The sequence below is a fragment of the Nematolebias whitei genome, chromosome 9 (assembly GCF_014905685.2).
Source record: "Nematolebias whitei isolate Nwh7 chromosome 9, NemWhi1, whole genome shotgun sequence".
NCBI lineage: Eukaryota > Metazoa > Chordata > Actinopteri > Cyprinodontiformes > Rivulidae > Nematolebias > Nematolebias whitei.
Window position 1 is genome coordinate 2,665,387 of NC_056506.1, and position 20,293 is coordinate 2,685,679.

Sequence of the window (20,293 nt, forward strand, 5' to 3'; positions counted from 1 at the left end):
TAAAGTATATGAATGTTGTGTTTTAGCGTTATTTATGTTTAATCAATGTGTGCGCAGTGTGTCACATTGCTGGGCCCTCAACTCTCAGCTGCTCTGCTCAGATGAACAAAGAAGGATCGTTTCCTGCTGCACAAATAAATATTTTACCTGTCTCTGTTTCCCTCAGAGTTATATCAAATGTGAACTTGTATGATTATCTTTAGCACTTATGAGATTATATATAACATGAGGTAATTAGTGTATGATTATACACGCACACACCTTGTAAAGAATGCATCATTTCACATCATCAGAGAAATGTCAAGGCTTGTCAAAAGATATAAAAAGATATAAAAGATATCAAATCCAACATAGTGGATTTAATGATTTAATTGTGTATTTAATGATTTAATGATGTATTTAATAATTAAATGATACATAAAATTGTTGTTTGTATTGTGTATTTATTTATTTCATTTTGTCACATTCTGTCCTCCAATGCATAGTGACAAATTAAATAAATAAATAAATCATGAAATAAGTAATTTAATTGTGTATTTAATAATTTAATTGTGTATATAATTATTTAATGATGTATTTAATAATCAAATTATACATTTAATTATTTTGTATTTATTTATTTAATTTTGTCACATTCCATCCTCCATACCTGTGACCCACATCTTTAACTTGTCCATAAGCCAAAACTCCATTCCAGACGCTTGGCAAACAGCCTTTGTTCTACATTTGCTGAAGGGAGGTGACCCCACCTCACTGAACAATGATCAACTCCTTCATTTTGCAAAATCGGCCAATACCTGCATGAGAAACCAATTTTACCATTTTTTAGCTTTAACAACAATTGTCTGAACTTCATTTATATTTCAGAGCACTACCTCATGGCCAGTTAAAACAAGTTTGTATTGTTTCTAGGATATTGTTCAAGGGTACTGTACATTTTGGCATATAAGTCACAGTTTTTTGCATAATTTACATGCTCTGCGACTTATAGGACAAAGCAACATATTTATGGATTTTTTTTCCCATATTTATAAACTTTTTTTTTAGCTGAGATATGACTTTTCATTCATTCTGACTGAAAAAAATTGAGCAGTATCACTTTCAACCACTTGATGGCAACAGAGTAGTAATAGGAGTATGGCATGCTGTTGTATCATGTAATAGCTAAACGTGTCTACAATGACAAAATCAAAAAAGTTCAAGACAAAAACAACTGGACTTATTATTTATTATACTTCACTTTATATTTTGTTGTGTTTTTTTTCTTAAACTTTTTTGAATTTACCATGTCCTGGATGACTGAGAATCTTCACCAGCTTTTAATGACTCAATCGGCCTGCCTTAGACTCCCCACCTTCGTTCTGCTCGTTGCTTGGAACCGTCAAAACAGCTGCACCACTCCAGCGAAATGTAGCTAATTTGACCGATAAAGTGCATTTATTAAGCAAATGTTAGACTGAGACACATCTTTGCTATAATTTCGAGCAAATAAAATTTTTTAGGTGGTTATCTTGTTAAATTTTAAAGAAATGCAGCGGCTGCCATAGCTGCGCATGCCCGCTTTGCAGCACTGGGACAGCAAAACTGTTTTTTTTAAATAAAGATGATTTGACCATCAAAGTGCATTTATTAAGCAAACATTAGACTGAAATACACATTTAATATAATTTAGAGCAAACAAATAATTGTTTTGAGGTGTTTATCTTGTTAAATGTGCACACCGACTCGTCATGTGCATGCGTTTACTTCCACGTATCGGGTTTTGAAATACACTGATTTGATCGTCAAAGTGCATTTATTAAGCAAAAGTTAGATTGAGACACACATTTGATATAATTTCTAACAAAAAAATAATTGTTTTTAAATGTTAATCTTGTTAAATTATTGTTAAAGTCCTCCCGTGCACACTCCTGCGGCAGCCATTTGGCAGCCCTTCAGTTTTTGGCACAACACCGGTCCACATTTCCAGGTTGTCAGCGGTGACGTGTAACAAACACGACACGTCAGTGATGACGCATAATAGATGTGACGTATATGGCAAAGCGACATATTTATGGATTTTTCCACTTTATTAGACAAATATGGACTGATGCGACTTATAGGGCAGTGTGAGGTGTACGGTGGAAAATACGGTATGTTTTTCAATAAAATAGGATTGGAAAATTGAAGGTGCATTGTGACCTTATAACACCTGACAGTATCACTTATAAAACAAAATCCGTATTGGCCAAAATCAGAATCGGCAGGTCAGATTTTTTAGTAATCTGTGATCGGCCAGAAAATTGCAATCTCAACTGTTGACCAATCTCAAAACTCTGCATTTTAGCCAAGGTTCTAGAAAACTGATAAACTCAAATAAAAAATTACCTGGACTCATTTAACATCTTACCTCGTCATCAATCTGGTTTCAGAAAACAACACAGCACAACCACTGCTTCACTGAAGGTTCTTAATGACATTGTTGAAGCACTGGATGCTAAGGATTATTGTGCTGCACTTTTCTTAGACCTGTCTAAAACTTTTGACACTGTGGATCATAACATCTTGTGTCATAAACTCTCAGAAATCGGTTTCTCAGAACACACCATTGGTTGGTTCTCTTAACTATCTCTCAGACCGGAGGCAATGTGTTCAACATAATGGTACTTCCTTCAGTTATTTAACAGTCAACAATGGTGTACCACAAGGCTCAGTCTTAGGACCCACCCTCTTTAAAATCTACATAGGTAATGTAGGTCAAAACATCCCTGATGCATCCATACATTTCTATGCTGATGACACAGTTGTTTATTGTCGAGCTAAAACAGTTTAAGGCTTTCCAGCTTTTGCAATCTGCATTTAACATAATCCAGTTAAATTTGTTCCACCTCAAACTTGTCTTAAATGCCGATAAAACCAAAGGGATGCTTTTTTCAAACAGGTAGTCATCCCAGCAGTTCTTCCTCTGATGCTATCCTCAAATAGTGTCCCCATTGAGTTTGTTGATTCCTATAAATATTTGGGTATCTTGGTCGACTCGCATCTCTCAGATGTGATCGCATCATATTTCACTTCCGGCGAGCGAACGCTGGCGCATCCTGGCTGCCGCTGTTCGTCATGCTTTTTTGCTTTTTTCTTGTTTCTGTTTTATTCAATCCTTCCTGCCTTTTCCACTACACCAATTCTCTGATCCGTCTCAATATCAACCATGCAGTTCATTAGGATTTACCTGCTGCCTGCTCTGATTAGGACACCCCAGCTGCTCATCCACCACCACCCGGCGTCTGGCCTTCTCCATTACTCAGCGGTCGAGCTCCTTCGCCTTCGTTTTCTACCAGCCATGCCGCCTGTGCTCCCTCTTCAGGACATTGCCTTCCATCCTCGCCGGAGATACATTTATCGTGGCTCCCGCCGTAGACTCCACGCTGACATGACTAACCCCATAAACTCCATCTAGTCTGACTCTCACCATTCTACACGCTGCAATACTCGGGCCGCTAACAGTAGTAGTATGTTAGCTAGCCTAGCTCGGTTGGCTAATGCTCTGGTCGCTACCAACTCCTCCTCCGTAAAGTTTGGCCTTCTGAATGTTCGCTCACTCACTGGCAAAGGTCAGCTTATTCAAGACCTAATATCTGACCGTAAGCCAGATTTTATTTGTCTAACAGAAACGTGGCAACAACAAAATGACTTTTTCCACCTGAATGAATCTACCCCACCAGGGTTTGTTTACATCGCCAAATCCCGTGAGTCCGGCCGTGGAGGAGGTCTCGCGATAATTCACCGCGAGAACTGGAAGGTCACGCCGGTTCACACACCTCCCTCTCCCTCCTTAGAGCACACTGTGTGTCTACTCTCTGGCCCTACCCCCACCGTTGTTGCCACTTTCTACCGTCTGCCCAAAATCAACAACTCTTTTATAAATGACTTTGTTGCTCTACTCATCTCTCAGCTCTTTCACCCAACATTATTCTACTTGGAGACTTCAACATTCATATGGATGAAGACAACAACCCTCTCACCAGAGACTCACATCTTGCCTTGACAGCTGTGGCTTCTAGCAGTTCATTAACTTTCCAACCCACATAAAGGGCCACACTTTGGACTTATTATGCTGCTCTGGACTCTCTCCCCTTAACTTTTCTTCTGATGAACTTCCATTTATTGATCACCTCATGATTTCATTCAGTGTCAATCTTAAATTTTCTTCAGAGAAACCTCAATGCACTCTTTCCTTCCGTAACATTAAGAATATCAACCATGACATTCTTTGGTCTCATATTAATAATACCTTCTTCACCTTCAATTCTTTTAACCCTTGTCTCACTGATGGCAACTCACTGATGTCCTATTTCAATGAAAAGATTCTTTAAATTCATAAACACCTTGGACCTAATACCGCCCCCAGTATCTATGTTGAACTCCCCCCTCCCTCTCTCCCCTTCTCTGCCTTTGACACAATCTGTCATTCTATCCTCCTCAACAGACAAACCTCCATTGGCATATCAGGTACTTCATTAGACTGGTTTAAATCTTATCTCTCTGACCACACTCAATTCATTCAGCTCAAATCCTTTTGTTCCTATTCTTCCCCCATCTCCATGGGTATCCCCCAAGGCTCTGTCCTCGGACTCCTCCTCTTCATCATTTACCTCCTTCCTCTAGGTCACATCTTCCCTGAATTTGGTGTCCATTTTTGCTGTTATGCTGATGACACACAGCTCTACTTGTCAACAAAACCAAACTCCACCCATCCACCCTCCATCCTCATAGACTGTCTCAATGAGCTAAATCATTGGTTTTCTAACAATTTCCTACAACTGAACAGTAACAAAACAGAAATCATTCTTGTCGGTTCCAAAAACTCTATTTCAAAGTCACAACATCTTCTCAACCCCTTAACAACTCTCTGCTATCCCCCTCACCTCAGGTCAAGAGTCTTGGTGTCATCCTCGACACCACTCTCTCCTTCACCTCACACATCAACAATGTCACTCGGTCTGCCTATTTCCATCTCAGAAATATTAACCGTCTCCGCCCTTCTCTCACACCCCGCACCACAGCCATCCTTGTGCACAGTCTTGTAACTTCTCAGATTGACTACTGCAACTCCCTTCTTCATGGCCTCCCCAACAAATCTCTCCAGAAGCTGCAATTGGTCCAGAACTCAACTGCCCGTGTCATAACTCAAACCTCCTCCTATAACCACATCACTCCTGTCCTGCAGCAGCTCCACTGGCTCCCGGTTAAATCAAGCATAGTCTTCAAAATTCTTCTTCTCACTTTCAAAGCTATCCACAACCTTGCCCCTTCTCACCTATCTGACCTCCTACACATCTCCATCCCCTCTCGCTCTCTCAGATCCTCTTCACTACACCTCCATGTACCCTCTGCCCACCTCTCCACCATGGGGAGCAGGGCCTTCACCTGCTCTGCCCCTCATCTCTGGAGCTCTCTACCCCCTGACTTAAGAAACACCACCTCTCTTTCTCTATTCAAGACTGCTCTGAAAACACATCTCTTTAGATGCGCTTATCCTTAACTTTGCTGTATGTATTTCATATTCTTTATGTATTTTATATTAATTTATTCCTGTTGATCTTTGCACTGTGCTTGTTGTTTGCTTTTACACAATCTCTCTGATATGTTTCTTACTGTAAAGTGTCCTTGGGTGTCCTGAAAGGTGCTTTTTAAATAAAATGATTATTATTATTATTATCCCTTTTTTAAGCTTCACGTGGAAAACCGTTGGTTACGTACTGTAACCCCAGATTCTATGAGTATAGGCACAGCCCTTTAAGGCTATCGCTAGTGGGTTTATCCTGTTGCGCTCAGCACAGCACTGAAAACTTTAGTCCACGCCCGTCTGTTGTGTGTGGGCCTCACCCCCAGTCCGTATAAATTACGGTGAGACCGGGTAATCGCCTCCCAAATAGCTTTTTTCTTCAGCCATTTAGGAACCAGTGAGGCCCAGAGCTTAAAGGGCTGCGCCTATACTCATAGAATCTGGGGTTACAGTACATAACCAACATTATATTTCGTATAGGCTTTGCCCTTTAAAGCTATCGCTAGTGCGTTAAAGGCAAAGCAGGATGTAGTCTATGCCTCACTGGGTCCACTCAGACACAACATGAAGCACCTGCTTGTACAAAAAAATTTCATCGCTCAGCCTTCTGTGTGCGTAATTACACGCTGCGTAATTGCGTGCTCCATGCGCAGGAGTGCACCAGAGAAAAGATCTCTGGAGAGAAAAAAAGGCTGAGATAGCAGACCTGCTGCTGTGAATAGGAACAACGGAGGATATGAATTGTAACAGTGTAACGATGAACAGCGCAGACCAACAGCTCCTCAGGATGAACCGATTAATAATGATAAAATTAGCAGTCATGAACTTGTGACTGATAATAAATATCTCACACTGCGACTGCATGCAAGCAGGTGTGAGCTCAAAAGTGAGGCTCCAAGAAACAAATAATCATTCTGTCAGAACCCTGAGAACAGAATGGGTCATGGAGAAAGTAGAAACATCACGTAGATAAAAACGAATAATTGAACATGGCGATGACCAGGCAGCCACCATACAAATATCTTCCACTGTCATCCCTCCATGCAGAGCCGTGGAGGATGAAAACCCTCTGGTGGAATGTGCTGAGATTCTCTGGAGGATCCAGTCCAGATGAACTGTAAGCTTCAGAAATAGCCTCACACAACCAGTGTGAGAGGCGCTTGGTGGATAAAGGGCGTCCTGAAGAGCTGTCCCAGTAATGCACGAACATACGCTGAAAGCGGCGCAGTGCAGCTGTGTGCGCCACATAACATGAAAATGCGTGCATGAGACAGAAGGAGGTGAGATGTTTTTTTCCTCCTAAGAATAATGAGGAAGAGGATAAAACCCATCCAAGATTATCTCTCTCCATCTGAAAGAGCTTGTGATGCTTTTCAGAGCAGGGTTAAAACACAGTACAGCTGAACTGCCGTCAGCTTGAATTCTGAGACATGAGGGAGCAACAGAGAGAGCAGACAATCACTCACTCTCTTTGCTGACATCAGAGCTAACAGCAGGGCTGTTTTAAACAACAGAAATGTAAGTAAAACCTGATCTAAAGGCTCGGAGCTTTGATCAGAGCGTGCAGGACCATCATTAGGTCTCATTGTGGAGCTAGTGGACGTGACACCAGTCTGTGTCTCCGTACACCTTTCAGGAAATGCTTCATCAACGGGTGATTAAAAACTCTTCTGTCACCAAGGCCCTCGTGACAGGAAGAAATAGCTGCAGCATAAGTTTTAATTGTACTGAATGCTAGATCTTTGTCCATCAGCTGCTGCACAAAAGACAGCATGCCACCTAGTGGACATGAGATGGCCTCTACACCTTTCTTCATGCAGCAGCGCTGCAACGCTGTCCACTTTGATATAAGCGCATAAAGGAGCATTTTTGGCCACGGGCTGTGAGCGAAGGCGTCCACTCCTAACGGTGGATCATCTCGTGGGCTCAGTGAGAACCATAGATGACACTGGGCTCACTGGGTTCTCCCGTGTGGTGGACAGATCCACCGCTGCTCAGCCGAACCTGCTCCAAATCTGAGAGATCAGTTCGGGATGGGGGCTCCAGTCTCTGTGGCGGGGACCGCCCCTCGACATGATATCTGCTCCCCTGTTCAGGACGCTGGGAATGTACACTGCTCTGATAGAGAGCAGGTTTTTGTGTGCCCAACACAACAGCTGTTTCGCGATGCATAAGAGTTGGGCTGAGCGCATGTCTCCCTGACGGTTTATGTAAATTGTCATCACTTTGTCATCTGTGTGGATCAGAACATTCTCATCCCGCAGCAGGGGGCAAAATGCTGAGTCACGTTTCAGACCGTGAAAACATTCTAGCACATTTATGACAAGTGACATGTGGTCCAGTCACTGTGCTCCCACTGCCTGGGACAGACACATTCCTTCCAGCTTGACAGGAATGCGTCTGTGAAAACTGAGACGTGACATAGGCCTGCTGATGGGAACTCCCTCTGACAGAATGAGAGGGTTTCCCCAGTGATTCAGATCAGTTCTTGTGGAGGGGGGCACAAAGATAATCCGCCTCTTCTGGCGCACAGGATCTATGCGCAGGCGGGCGAACCATCTATGAAGGCGTCTCATGTGAAGTAGGCCCAGGGGAACCACGATGTGGGCCACCGACATCATCCCAGGAGTCGCATGACATGCAGAACTATCACTATGCTGCAGAGTTTGACACGGCGGAGCTGAGCTGATAGAGCTTCGGCTCTCAGCTGTGATAAACGGCTCTCATTGTAGTTGACTGTAGCTCCATTTCCAGATAAACAATCATCTGGGACAGACAAACGGAAGTTTTTCCCAATTTATAGAAACTCCAGGTTTAGCAGGTGTAACACTAGCGTTTTGGTCTGTGTGACTGCTTCCTATCTGGACCGAGCTAATAAGAGCAGATTGTCCAGATAAAAAGAATTCTCATGCCTGCCATGTGTAACGACTGCAGAGCCGTCTCCAAGCATTTCGAGAACATGCGTGGGGTGTTTGCGAATGATGGAAATGTGAAAATATGCGCTCTTCAGATCTATGGAGGTGAAAACCAGTCGTTCTGGTGAAGTTCTCCAGCAGTTGTTTGTCAGCATGTGGAATTGTCTCCGCATGATCGAATTGCTAAACATGAACTGGTTGAGAATGGGTCTCATCCCTCCGGTTTTTTATCAGACCAGGAAGTAGTGGGAGGAAAAAACCCTGTATCTTCCTCTCCATTGGGAACGCTGGAAATGACGTTTTTCATCAGAAACTCCTGAACTTCTGACTGGAGAGACAAGCTCTGTTCTGGAGAAGACAGAACCGTCTCTATAATCCCTCTGAACAGTGGGGGTTGAGCTGCGAACTGCAGCGTGTAACCCCTACTGATCAGTCGGTCTGTCCATCTGTCCAGGGAACACACTCGTTGCCCCTCTGAGTAATGCTCGGAGAGTGGGCACGCATTTGTGTTGTGTCATGTTTCTCATGAACGTCAACCAGACTAAAAAGCCTTACTGCCATTACTCGTTCCGGAGATTCTCCGGGGGGAATCCAAGGGGGGCTCCGATAGAAAAAAAGGGTTGTGTGTGTACCTCTGTGCTGAGCCCAGGCTGTGGTCTCACATAGAGCTGAGGTGAGCTGGCATGCACCGAGAGGAGGCGTGAGCGCTTTCTGAGTGAGACGCCTTTTTGGTGGAGGCTGCAGCTGTCGTGGAGAAACACGTTTACTCCCGCTGCACTGTGGGTGGGCAGAAAACAGCAGAGATTAAAAACGGGCTTTGGTTGAAAACGAGGGATTTTACCAGACTCGGTCTGCTGAAAAAACATAATTTTAGCTGACGTGGCAGACGAGTGTTTTGTGATATTTACTGCACTGCGGTGCCATTTAAAAACACTGTTTAGAGGTTACCGGCTCGTCCTGTATAGGGAATGTGTGAAGAGAGGCAGCTGTGAGATCAGCTGATCTGACAGTCTCAGATGAAAACTTTCATAGATGTTTCTGTTTTATATCAAAACATATATCGTCAAAAAACACATACATTCCCCTCAAGGATCTGTTACCTGGTGGAGGGGGCCAGCGGAGGAGCGGAACGTTAAATCGCTGCCGCAGCTGTGGAGCACCTCTGCTGCTGTTGTTGGCCAAGGCGATCCCTCCTGCGGCCGGAGGGGCGAGAGGAGGACTGTGATGTCACCAGATGGTGTACAGTCTCTGAGACCTCCTCGGACCTCTGCGATTTCTCAAGGGTGGTCCTGAAGTTGGCCCCGAACAGCACTTCTGGGGTGATGTGGCTCTCCAACAGGTCTTTCTGCAGCCTCTCGGACAAGGATGGCGAGAGGCGGAGCCAAGTGGTCCTTTGGATCATGGTCATCCGGGCAGTGATGCGGGACAGGCAGACCGCAGAGGTGGCGCACATGTTTAAGATGACGTCAGTGGCTTTACAGATAGAGCTCTTTGTCTCCTCCAGCAGGTCTGCTTCCTCCAGCCTCTTTGAGACGCTGTAGGCCAGCAGAGCGATGTTGTTGTTCGCCACGACCACCTGGGATGTGCACTGGTGAGCTCGGTTGGAGAGCTTTGTCACCCTCTGGTCATGCTTTCCTGGAGGGATAGGTTGCCGGTCCATCCTGGAAGCTTTTGCCCCAAGCACCTCCACCAGGCTTGGCTCCAGGGGGGAGAACCGAGGGAAAAAAACACAGATTGGTAAAAACCCTCCACTCTGGAGATGGAGGCGAAGGTGGAGACAGATGTCTTTAGCTTGCCGGGCCCAGCTGCAACCTCGTTCCAATGTGACGTCACAGCTGGACAGAGAGGTCAGATGGGATCCGGGCAACGAGCCGGGGCAGAGCCAAACCTTCCCGCCAGATCATCCAATCAGGGCGGAGGGAGGCGAGGGACGGAAAGTCCCTTGTGTTAGCAGCCTCCTGGATTATGCCGGACAACTCCGAGAGGAGGGCACAGACGGCTGGGAGCGGTGTGGTCGCCGACGTGGGAAGACCCAAGGTGGCTGAGCATCTGTTCGACCGCTCTTCTTCCGTCACTACGCTCTCCAGGAGGGAAGGGGCAGCGAGGTTGTTTCTAGCATCGCCTTTCTCGGAGGAGTCATTCGATTCACTGCATGACTCTGCGTCAAAGAAAGGTGGTGACGTCGTCCCGCGCGTAGTGTCCCGCCACAGAAAAAAACACTCAGCGGAGCTGCTGCCCGCATCGCCTTTTTCAAGGGAATCATCTGATTCACCGCGAGGAAAACACGTTTGAAAAGGCGGTGGCGTCGTCCAGCGAGTAGCGGCTCTCCATGGAAAAAAACACTCAGCAGAGCTGCTGCTAACTTTGCCTTTTTCCAGGGAATCATCCAATTCACCACGAGGAAAAAACGTTAGAAAAGGCGACAGCGTCGTCCAGCGGGTAGGGGCCCGCCACGGAAAAGCACTCCTCTGCGCGTACCTTGAACAAGGCTGCTTGTCTCTGCTTCTCCTCGGGGAGGAAGAGCTCACTGGGACGGCAGGAGGTTGGCGTGGCAGAGACCCAGGCATCCTTAGCAAAGGTTGTGCCGGTCAAAGCTGGACAACTTTTCCTTCTTTGTTATTCTGACAGTGCTAGCTAGCTGACTGAAGAAAAAAATGGGAGCCGATTACCCAGTCTCACCGTAATTTATACGGACCAGGGGTGAGGCCCACTCAGCAGGTGGGCGTGGACTAAAGTTTTCAGTGCTGCGCTGCGCGCGACTGCATAAACCCACTAGCTATAGCCTTAAAGGGCGAAGCCTATATGAAATAGAACTAGTAAAGAAACTGAAAGTTAAACTGGATTTCTTTTTCAGAAACCGATCCTGTCTAACTCTGAATGCTAGGAAACACCTTGTAATTGTGACTTTCCTTCCCTCCATTGATTACAGTGACATTATTTACATGAACGTTCCTACAAGAACCCTGCAGATGTTGGATGCTGTCTATCATGGTGCACTAAGATTCATATCTGGCTGTGATTATTGTACCCACCACTGCACCCAGTATTCACTGGTTAACTGGTCACCATTAACTTCACACAGACTCTCCCACTGGTACATTTTCATCTTTAAATCACTTCTTGGTCTGCTGCCTTCATACATCTCCTCCTACATGTGTCTGTGTGAGTGCAGCTACAGCGTGCACTCTCAGGACATTATTACCTGCAGTGTTCCCTCAGTGAGGACTGAACTAGACAAAAGGGCCTTCTCTTACTCCGCTCCTGTTTCCTGGAATATCTTACAAAAATCTTGCACCCTCTCTTGACTTTTAATAACCCTCTGACATCACTAGAACCACCCCCTGTTGGTTGTTTCAACCAATCAGGAAGTACTAAGTGACCGGAAGTGAAGACTCTTTAAAAGTTGACACTTCCTGGAACTATTTAGTTCTTCTGAGTCTTCTTCAGTCTTCTGAGGCTTGGAACAGTCTTGGACTGGAGTCTTCATGGAGTCTGTGAGTATTCCACTTCTGAGTGGGATCTCTGACGGAGTCACAGCGCCTCGCTGTGAATCTACCCGGGTGTAACGCCTACAACTTAGAGGGAAGCGTGTCTGTTTAACGGAGTAAACCACATGACTTGTGACGATGCCCAGCCACCCTGACCGGAGACGCTGTAAAAGGATCGTACTATTGGACTTCTGTTCCGGAGTGGAGGTATCCCCCGTCTAAGGTAACGAAGTCTCTGCACGTCCTGAAGTGTACCGGAGGTTTGAGCTGGTGTTGAAAGAAGCGTGATAATTCGGGTCAATCCAAACATACACCTCCCTTCATCCATCTCCTTTAAACTTCTCCATTCCTTCCTTTAAACTCTTCTATTTTGCTAGTAATCTAGATGCCTTCAGAAATGTCCTGTTGTCTTATTAGTAAAGCGTGCCAAGTTTTATTAATCAGAACCAGATCAGTGAATCAAGTGTACAATGTTTTGATGTTAAATTTTGATTCTGTTAAATAAATGACCGCATTTATTCTGATGGGTCAAAGAAAATTAACGTCTCCTGTCACTGATTAAACAATACTCACAGTTATCTCGGTCACATGGCATTACGTTAACTCGAAAAAGAAAGAATCTGTTGCATTTAAATAATTAGTAGTGAAGCGACAGCAAAGGCTGACCCCCACATTTCACTACACAATTAAAGACCTGAAATATTTCAGTTGGAGTGCAATGAATGTGAAATATATGAAAGTTTCATTTTTATCATTACATTATGGAAAATAATGACCTTTATCACAATATGCTAATTTTTTGAGAAGGACCTGTATGCTTTCTTGTATGGTTGTCCATTGTTGTCATCACTCTTTGTTGAAATCAGGCCTCTCTTGTAAATGAGTCCCCGAGGCTCAATGGGATTAACCTGTCTAAATAAAGGTTAAATGAAAAAACGAAAAAAACATGAATGCCTGTTTTTATTTTATTTTTTTTCTGTGGGTGATAATCTGTGAGGGGCCCATTAAATTCCATGTCAGTGTCATAAACCTAGAAGGATATTTGGGCTGAGTTTAAAATGTTTTGTGATCCATTGACCATCTGCTTCTGTGTGTCTGTCCATCAGTACAGTGGTGTGCTGCCCGGCCTGCGTGTGGTTTTACCACCATGTTATGGTTGCAGTAACTGGAGGCGTGGCGGTCGTTGCAGCATTGGCTCTCTGCTCCATTCTCATCTGGCCAATCAAAATCAGATCAAGTGAGTCGTGTGGATAAACTATTGTCACACATCAAGTGCGCTCTGAACTACCAACATCTCCTTTTTGTTGCTTCTAGGGGATGTACAAATAACCCCTGCAGAGGTGACAGGAGTCAATTGACAGGTTCCAGGCTTCTGATTCCGTGCAACATAATGGAGGACAACAAACTGTGGTCTAAGGGGCCTCCACAGTTGTTATTTTTTTATATTTGATTTACTTTTTCAGGGGAATATCATAGAAATGTGCTCAAAGTTTACAACAACTACTGACAACTATAGGAACAAAGAAGGGAGATTATTATTTAAAGCGGTATCTGGTGATGTCTGACATTTAGTTTTCTCGAATCATTATCATTCATGACGCCAGTTATCGAGCACAGAGGAAGGAAAGAAGTCAGTCTTCATTCAGGCTAAGCTAATGGCTAGCCAATCAAGTGGCTATTGATAATTTTTGTCCCCCGTTGCAAAGAGGGGACTTGGAAATACACTCAACTTGAAAAATAGGTGACGTACTGACTTCCATTTTGGTGTGTGGCTGCATCGAGGAGTAAGAAAGGTCACAATTGAAATTGGGTTGCCACATCAAAATCCAAGATGGCCACCAACATATATATGTGTGTGTGTGCGTGCGTGCGTGCGTGTGTGTGTATAAACTGACCACGCCCAATCCTTGGAGAAAACTGTTTTCTAGTTTTAACTGCTTAAAAGTAGTTTCCTTAAATGCCTGAGGCAGCCTAATCTATGGGGGTCATTGACAGCATTACTTTTGTGAATCTAGAGCGGTAAGAAAGTCTCAAGTCACATTCACAGGCAAGTTGATCCGTGCGCAGCAGGTGATTTGTGCATGTTTTTTTTCTCTACAGTAGTCCCTCGTTTATCACGGGTGTTAGGGGCCACGCCCACTCACAATAAGTGCAAAACCACAAAGAGGGATACAGTAGTCCAAGTTCAAGTTCAGTAAACTTTGTCTTGACATGTGCCAGGCTGCAGTCACGCTCATTCATCACCTGTTACTCCCAATCTCCCTCCTTAAATAAACCATTTAAATTTAAATACTGTAACATTTTCAATAATCAATCCATGCAGCATGAATTGATTATTGAAAATGTTACAGTATTTAAATTTAAACTGTAGAGAAGAGAAGTGCAGCAGGACATGACAGGATGTTCAGCTTCAGCTCTGCAGCACGGAGCACAAATGTTCTTGATCAATGACACTGAAACAAATGAACATAGAAGTTCTAAAATAATTAAAATAAACTTTTAACACATATTTTGTGATTATGATGATTTTACGATGTGACACTTTGAATTTTAAGTTGGAAGACAAAAATGGATCGGTGCATCTGGACAGTAAAGGGTTAATCTTCACAAAGCTGCAGCAGAAGAAATGTGGGCGTGGCAGACAATGAGATCAGCTGATCGGCTGCAGGAGGGAGTTTCCCCCTGCACTTGTGGGCTGCACACATGGTGCAAAATCATTTAAAATAATTTATTTTAAATAAACAACCCATGGCTCATCCATCAATCAGACAATCATGTCATGTCCAGTCTTATTTTGAATAACCGCGATATATCGAATCCACAAAAAACAAACCGAGAAATAGTGAGGGACTACAGGGGCGGCTGTGGCTGAGTGGTTAGAGCAGTCGTCCTCCAATGCAAGAGTTGGGGGTTCAAATCCACCAGCAGTCACATGCTGAAGTGTCCCTGGGCAAGACACTGAACCCCTCGTTGCCTCTGATGTGTGTCCCATCAGTGTATGAATGTGATAAAGCTCTGATTAGTCTCTTTAGAATGATTTGTTCAATTATCTTTGTAGAGATCTAGTATAGAGCTGCATGAATGGGTAAATGAGGCACAGATTGTTGTAAAGAGCTTTGAGTATCTTGATCAGATAGAAAGGCGCTGTATAATTACAGACCTTTTACTGTACTTGTATGTGCAGAATATTCGTACTTGTACAATTTGAAATGTGTACATTTGAAAAACTGTGAATGTATTTGTGAATCTTTTAGTATCTTGTGGATCTTATTGCACACGTGTTGTTGTTGCTTGTGTAGCTACTTGTGACACTGATGTGTCCTGATGAAACCGAGCAGATGTGGCTGGAAAGCTGTGTGAATGAGCTCAGCCTCTTCAGCTGCTCGTTCAGGCTTCAAATCAACTCTTTCTCTAAAACAGCTAGACCCATGAAGTTAGCTTTTAGCTTAGCCTGGATGAAGACTTGGGCTCTCATCTTCCTCCTCTGAGTTCCATGACATCACAGCTGATGAAGAATTAACTTCTAACTACTTGACTGAACATCAAAATTCACCAGACCCTCCTTTAAAAAACCAAAACCACTAGACCTTGTTTCTTCCAAGTGTTTCAGCCACAGCTCCAATTACTTGTGAGAACGTCCTGGTGCGCAGAATGTACCGCACAGAAACCTTTTAAACACATGCTTATTGTTATTTTTTATTCTTTGTTGTTGTTGGGTGTTTGTAAAACTACTGCACCACACGGTGCTGGACTGCGGGAAATAATGGAAAGAGGGGTCAAAGTAAAATCCACAGTAGGTGGATAAAGACAAACTATTCAACCAATCCTGCTTTGTTCATGAAGCACTTTAAAACATGCACACAGGTCCACACACATCGTTCCATAATTCAGGAGCTACAGCAAACAATACGCACAGGACCGAGTGCTTGCACGCATCGTGGGGTTGAATTAAGAGTTTGAAAGTGTCTGACCATTCAAAGGAAATGTGTGCCAGGTAAAAGAGCTGACAACTAAATATTTATCTTTTTGTTCCATAAGACACCGAATCCAACCACGTTCAGCCAGCTCACCTGGATGGTTTCTTTTTGTTCTGAGACGTTTCACCTTCCATCCAGAGGCTTCATCAGTCTGAGGAGACACCAAACAAATCTGATTCTCCACCAACAGCTGACTCCAAAGTGGAACAAAACAGTTATGTTGATGCTAAGATGGTCTCCGGTGCCAGCCCTCTCCCTCGTCGACAGTCATGCCACACTGGTTCAGAACACCAAAGTCCATGCTCAGTAATCCAGGTATACAATCAACAATGTTCCTGAGACTGATGAAGCTTCTGGATGGAAGGTGAAACGTCTCAGACCAAAAGAGAAACCATCCAGGTGAGCTGGTTGAACATGGCTCAGATTTTATACCTGGATCATTGAGCGTGGACTTTGGGGTATAAGACACCAAAGCTCTGTCGGGAACCGTGCGCTTCGACTTGTATAGAGGTAAGACGACGAAATTCACAGAAAACTGGAGAGAATAAAAGAATGGCGGTCAGTGGGATTGTGGTGAAACGCAGCTCGGACCTGCTTGGCAGCAGAAACCATTCCAAGTGTCACAGAAAGTTGGGACTTTTATTGAAACAAACTGGCATTTAACATTTTTAATGGTTTTTATACAATCACTGTTTAAGTTTGAGGATTTTGACAGCTCATGACACTTTTTCCAAAACTTTCAAATGAAGCTCATTTTATTGCTACAAATCATTTTGGTGTAATTAGTAAAATGAAATGAGAGCGTAGTTCTTCCTGTCGTTTTTCAGCTCGTGTGTGTCACTGCTGCAGGATTTCTCTTTTCATCTCAGCTCTGCTTACATGTCTGTAATCTGCTGTTTCCCTCAGGCAGTCGTCGTGGCTCCATAAACCGCTGCCGGCAGCAGCTTTAACTTAGTCACATTGAGTTCTCTTTATGATGAACTGCACAGATGACACTTTATCAAGAACTCAGCTGAACTTGTTTGGTTTGAAACCTGACGGTGACTTTTAGGTGTCAGGCTGAGTTTCGTTCGACACCCTTGTGCCACGTTTACTTCCTTATCATTTTTGCACGTTGCCTTTTCTCCTTCATAAAATAAAATAAGTTGACTTTTTTATTTTGATTCAAACTTTAAAGAACTTTAATAGAAGATTATTTTGTTAGATTAGAATAAATTCAATCAGCTGAGGTCCAGATATGTTTTAAATACTTTAAAAGGGATCAATGCTCTGTGTGTGCTCATATGTGTAACTTGTAAAAGAACACCAGATTGTATCGCTGTCCGCACCTGTTTCCCTCCATCTTGTGACCTGTACAACCTGAGAAGGTGTTTAATGAGGGACAAAGATGACATGCTTTAAAGAAGAAAAGTGTTTATCTTCAAATATATTCTGTAAAAACTTGATTTTGTTAACTGACCTCAGGACCTGAAGGAATGTGTGTCAGAGGAATAAAACAAATTATTTCAATAGCAATGGTGTCAGAAACATTTGTAATGGGGGTGGGGGGTCATTTGATTCAATAAGTATTTTAGAGAGCACAACCAGACGGAATGGTTTCACTCATGAAGAAATGGAAACAGCACTGGGTAAACTAATCTGGTTCTGGGAGACCTCCTCTGTCTGAAGAGCAGTGAGCCATGGAGGTCTGGATAGAAGAAGAGCAGAAAAGTTCATGTTCAGATAATAGTAACGTTTTTTCTTCTTCTTTTGGCTGCTCCTTCTTCAGGGGTCTCCACAGTGAACTGTCGCTCGAAGTTCTATTTCGTTTAGGCTTCGCCCTTTAAGGCTATCGCTAGTGGGTTTATCCCTTCGCGCGCATCACCGAAGAACTTTAGTCCACGCCCACCTGCTGTGTGGGCCTCACCCCCAATCCGTATAAATTACGGTGAGACCAGGTAATCAGCTCCCATTTTTTCTTCAGCCGACCAGCACTGTTTTTTCGAAAAGAGAGAAGATGTCCAGCACCATCCGCCTGTGCCCGTCCTGCCAGACCGGATACATTATGAGCTTTGACCGGCACAACATCTGCGAAGGATGCCTGGGTCCCCGCCACGCCGACCTCGCCTCCTCCTGCCATCCCTGTGACCTCCTCCCCCCTAAGGAGAAGCAGAGACTAGCAGCCTTGTTCAAGGCTAACATCGAGGAGTGTTTTTCCGTGGCAGGGGATTGTTCGCTGGACGACGCCATCGCCTTTTTTGACACTGAGTCACGTAGCGAATCGCATGATTCCTCCAGGAAAGACGATGTCAGCAGCAGCCCCTCCTGGAGAGCGTAGTGTTGGAACGGGGGGGGGGGGGGGATGCTCACCCCCCCGGGCCTTTTTGCATTGGCGAACACACTGCTCCCAGCCGTCGGTGCCCTCCTCTTGGAGCTGTCCGGCATAATCCAGGAGGTGGCTGACACAAAAGGACTTTCCGTCCCTCTCCTCCCCCCGCTCAGATCGGATGCTCTAGCGGGAAGGTTTGACTCCACCCCGGCTCGCCGCCTTGACCCCATCTGGCCTCATTTCCCATCAGTGACGTCCTACTGGAACGAGGCTGCAGCCGAACCTGGTAGGCTGAAGGCGCCCGTCTCCACCTTCACTCCCATCACCAGAGTGGAGGGGTTTACTGAGTAGAGTTTTCCCTCGGTTTCCCCTCTGGAGTCAAGCCTGGCGGAGGCACATGGGATAAAAGTTTCCAGGTTGGATCAACGACCTATCCCTCCAGGGAAACATGACCAGACGATGACGTCGCTCTCCAACCGAGCCCACCAGTGTGCTTTTCAGGTGGCCGCAGCAAACAACAATGTCGCCCTGCTGGCTTACAGCATTTTGAAGAGGCTGGAGGACACAGACCTGCCTGAGGAGACGAAGAGTTCATTCTGCAAGGTGTCTGACGTCATTCTGAACTTGTGCGCCACCTCTGCGGTCTCTGTCTCGCGTCGCCACCTGGGTGACGATGATCCAGAGGTCCACCTGGCTCTGACTCTCCCCATCCATGCTGGAGAGGCTGCAGAGGGACCTGCTGGAGGGCCCCATCATGACGGACGCGCTGTTCGGGGCCAACTTCAAGGCCATGCTCAAAGTCCAAGAAGTCTGAGGAGGCAGCCCTCCTCCCACCCCCTCGCCCGCTGGAGGGATTGCCGTGGCCAGTGACAGCAGCAGAGATGCTCCACGGCTGCAGCAGCGACTTCTCGCCCCGCTCCTCCGCCGGCACCTCCTGCCAGAGAACAGCCCTTCTCATCGCACCAACCAGCGACTCGGCGCTTCCCCAGAGACCATCAACAAGCGCCGCCCTGGACCAATCAGCCACAGGGCCCACAGAGGAGGCAACACAAAAAATTACTCCTTAAGGGGAATGTGTGTGTTCATAATTATGATTTAAGTTTTAAAATAAAACAAACATCATTCAGAGAGTAAAGTGTCTTCTGATTCCAGCCTGACTGTCAGATCGAATGATCTCACAGCGGCTTCTCTTCACACATTCCCCACACAAAACGAGCAGGTAACCTCAAAACAGGTTTTTAAAAGTCACCGCAGCTTGAAAAATCACACAAAACACTCGCTTGACACATCAGCTAAAAATTATTTTTTCAGCAGACCGAGCCCAGTAAAAACCCTTGCTCTCAGCCCAGGTTGTTTTCTGACATTTCTTACCACAGCGGGAGTAAACGTGTTTCTCCATGACAACTGCAGCCTCCACCCAAACGGCGTCTCATCTCAAAGCGCTCACGCCTCTCCTCAGTGCGCGTCAGCTCACATCAACTCTAATGTGAGCCCGCAGCCAGAGCGCAGCACAGTGGCTTTTTTAGGGTCCTTTCTGCGAGGCTCCCCCTTGGGTCACTCCAGGAGAATCTCCGGAGCGGGTGACGGCGGTGGGGGCTTTAACTTGGCTGACATCCATAAAAAACATGACACAACATAAAAACGCATGCCTGCTAACCCGAGCGTTATGCAGAGCGGCAGCGAGTGTGTTTCCTGGACAGATGGATGGACCGTCTGATCAGCAGGGGTTACACGCTGCAGTTCGCAGCTCAACCCTGACCGTTCAGAGGGATTATAGAGACGGTTCTGTCATCTCCAGAACAGAACTCGTCTCTCCACTCAGAAGTTCAGGAACTACTGATAAAAAAACCGTAATTTTCAGGATTCCCAACGGCGAGGAAAACACAGGGTTTTACTTGCGTTACTTCCTGGTCCCGAAAAAAAATGGAGGGATGAGACCCATTCTCGACTTGTCCATGTTCAACAAATCAATCATGGAGAGACAATTCTACATGCTGACAATCAAACAGCTGTTGGACAACATTCACCAGAATGATTGGTTTATCTCCATAGATTTAAAA

At 45.0% G+C, this 20,293-nt stretch overlaps 1 protein-coding gene across 1 annotated transcript in view; it reads left to right on the forward strand.

Moving 5' to 3' along the window:
* LOC119414851 (major facilitator superfamily domain-containing protein 12-like) overlaps window positions 1-13,715 on the forward strand; it is a gene marked incomplete at its 5' end in the record, with an annotated part of 74,997 nt that extends 61,282 nt beyond the window's left edge. Inside the window, 2 exon segments of the mRNA XM_037681973.1 lie at window positions 13,055-13,185; window positions 13,263-13,715. Coding sequence (XP_037537901.1) covers window positions 13,055-13,185; window positions 13,263-13,306 — 175 coding nt within the window.
* Window positions 13,716-20,293: the final 6,578 nt, after the last annotated feature.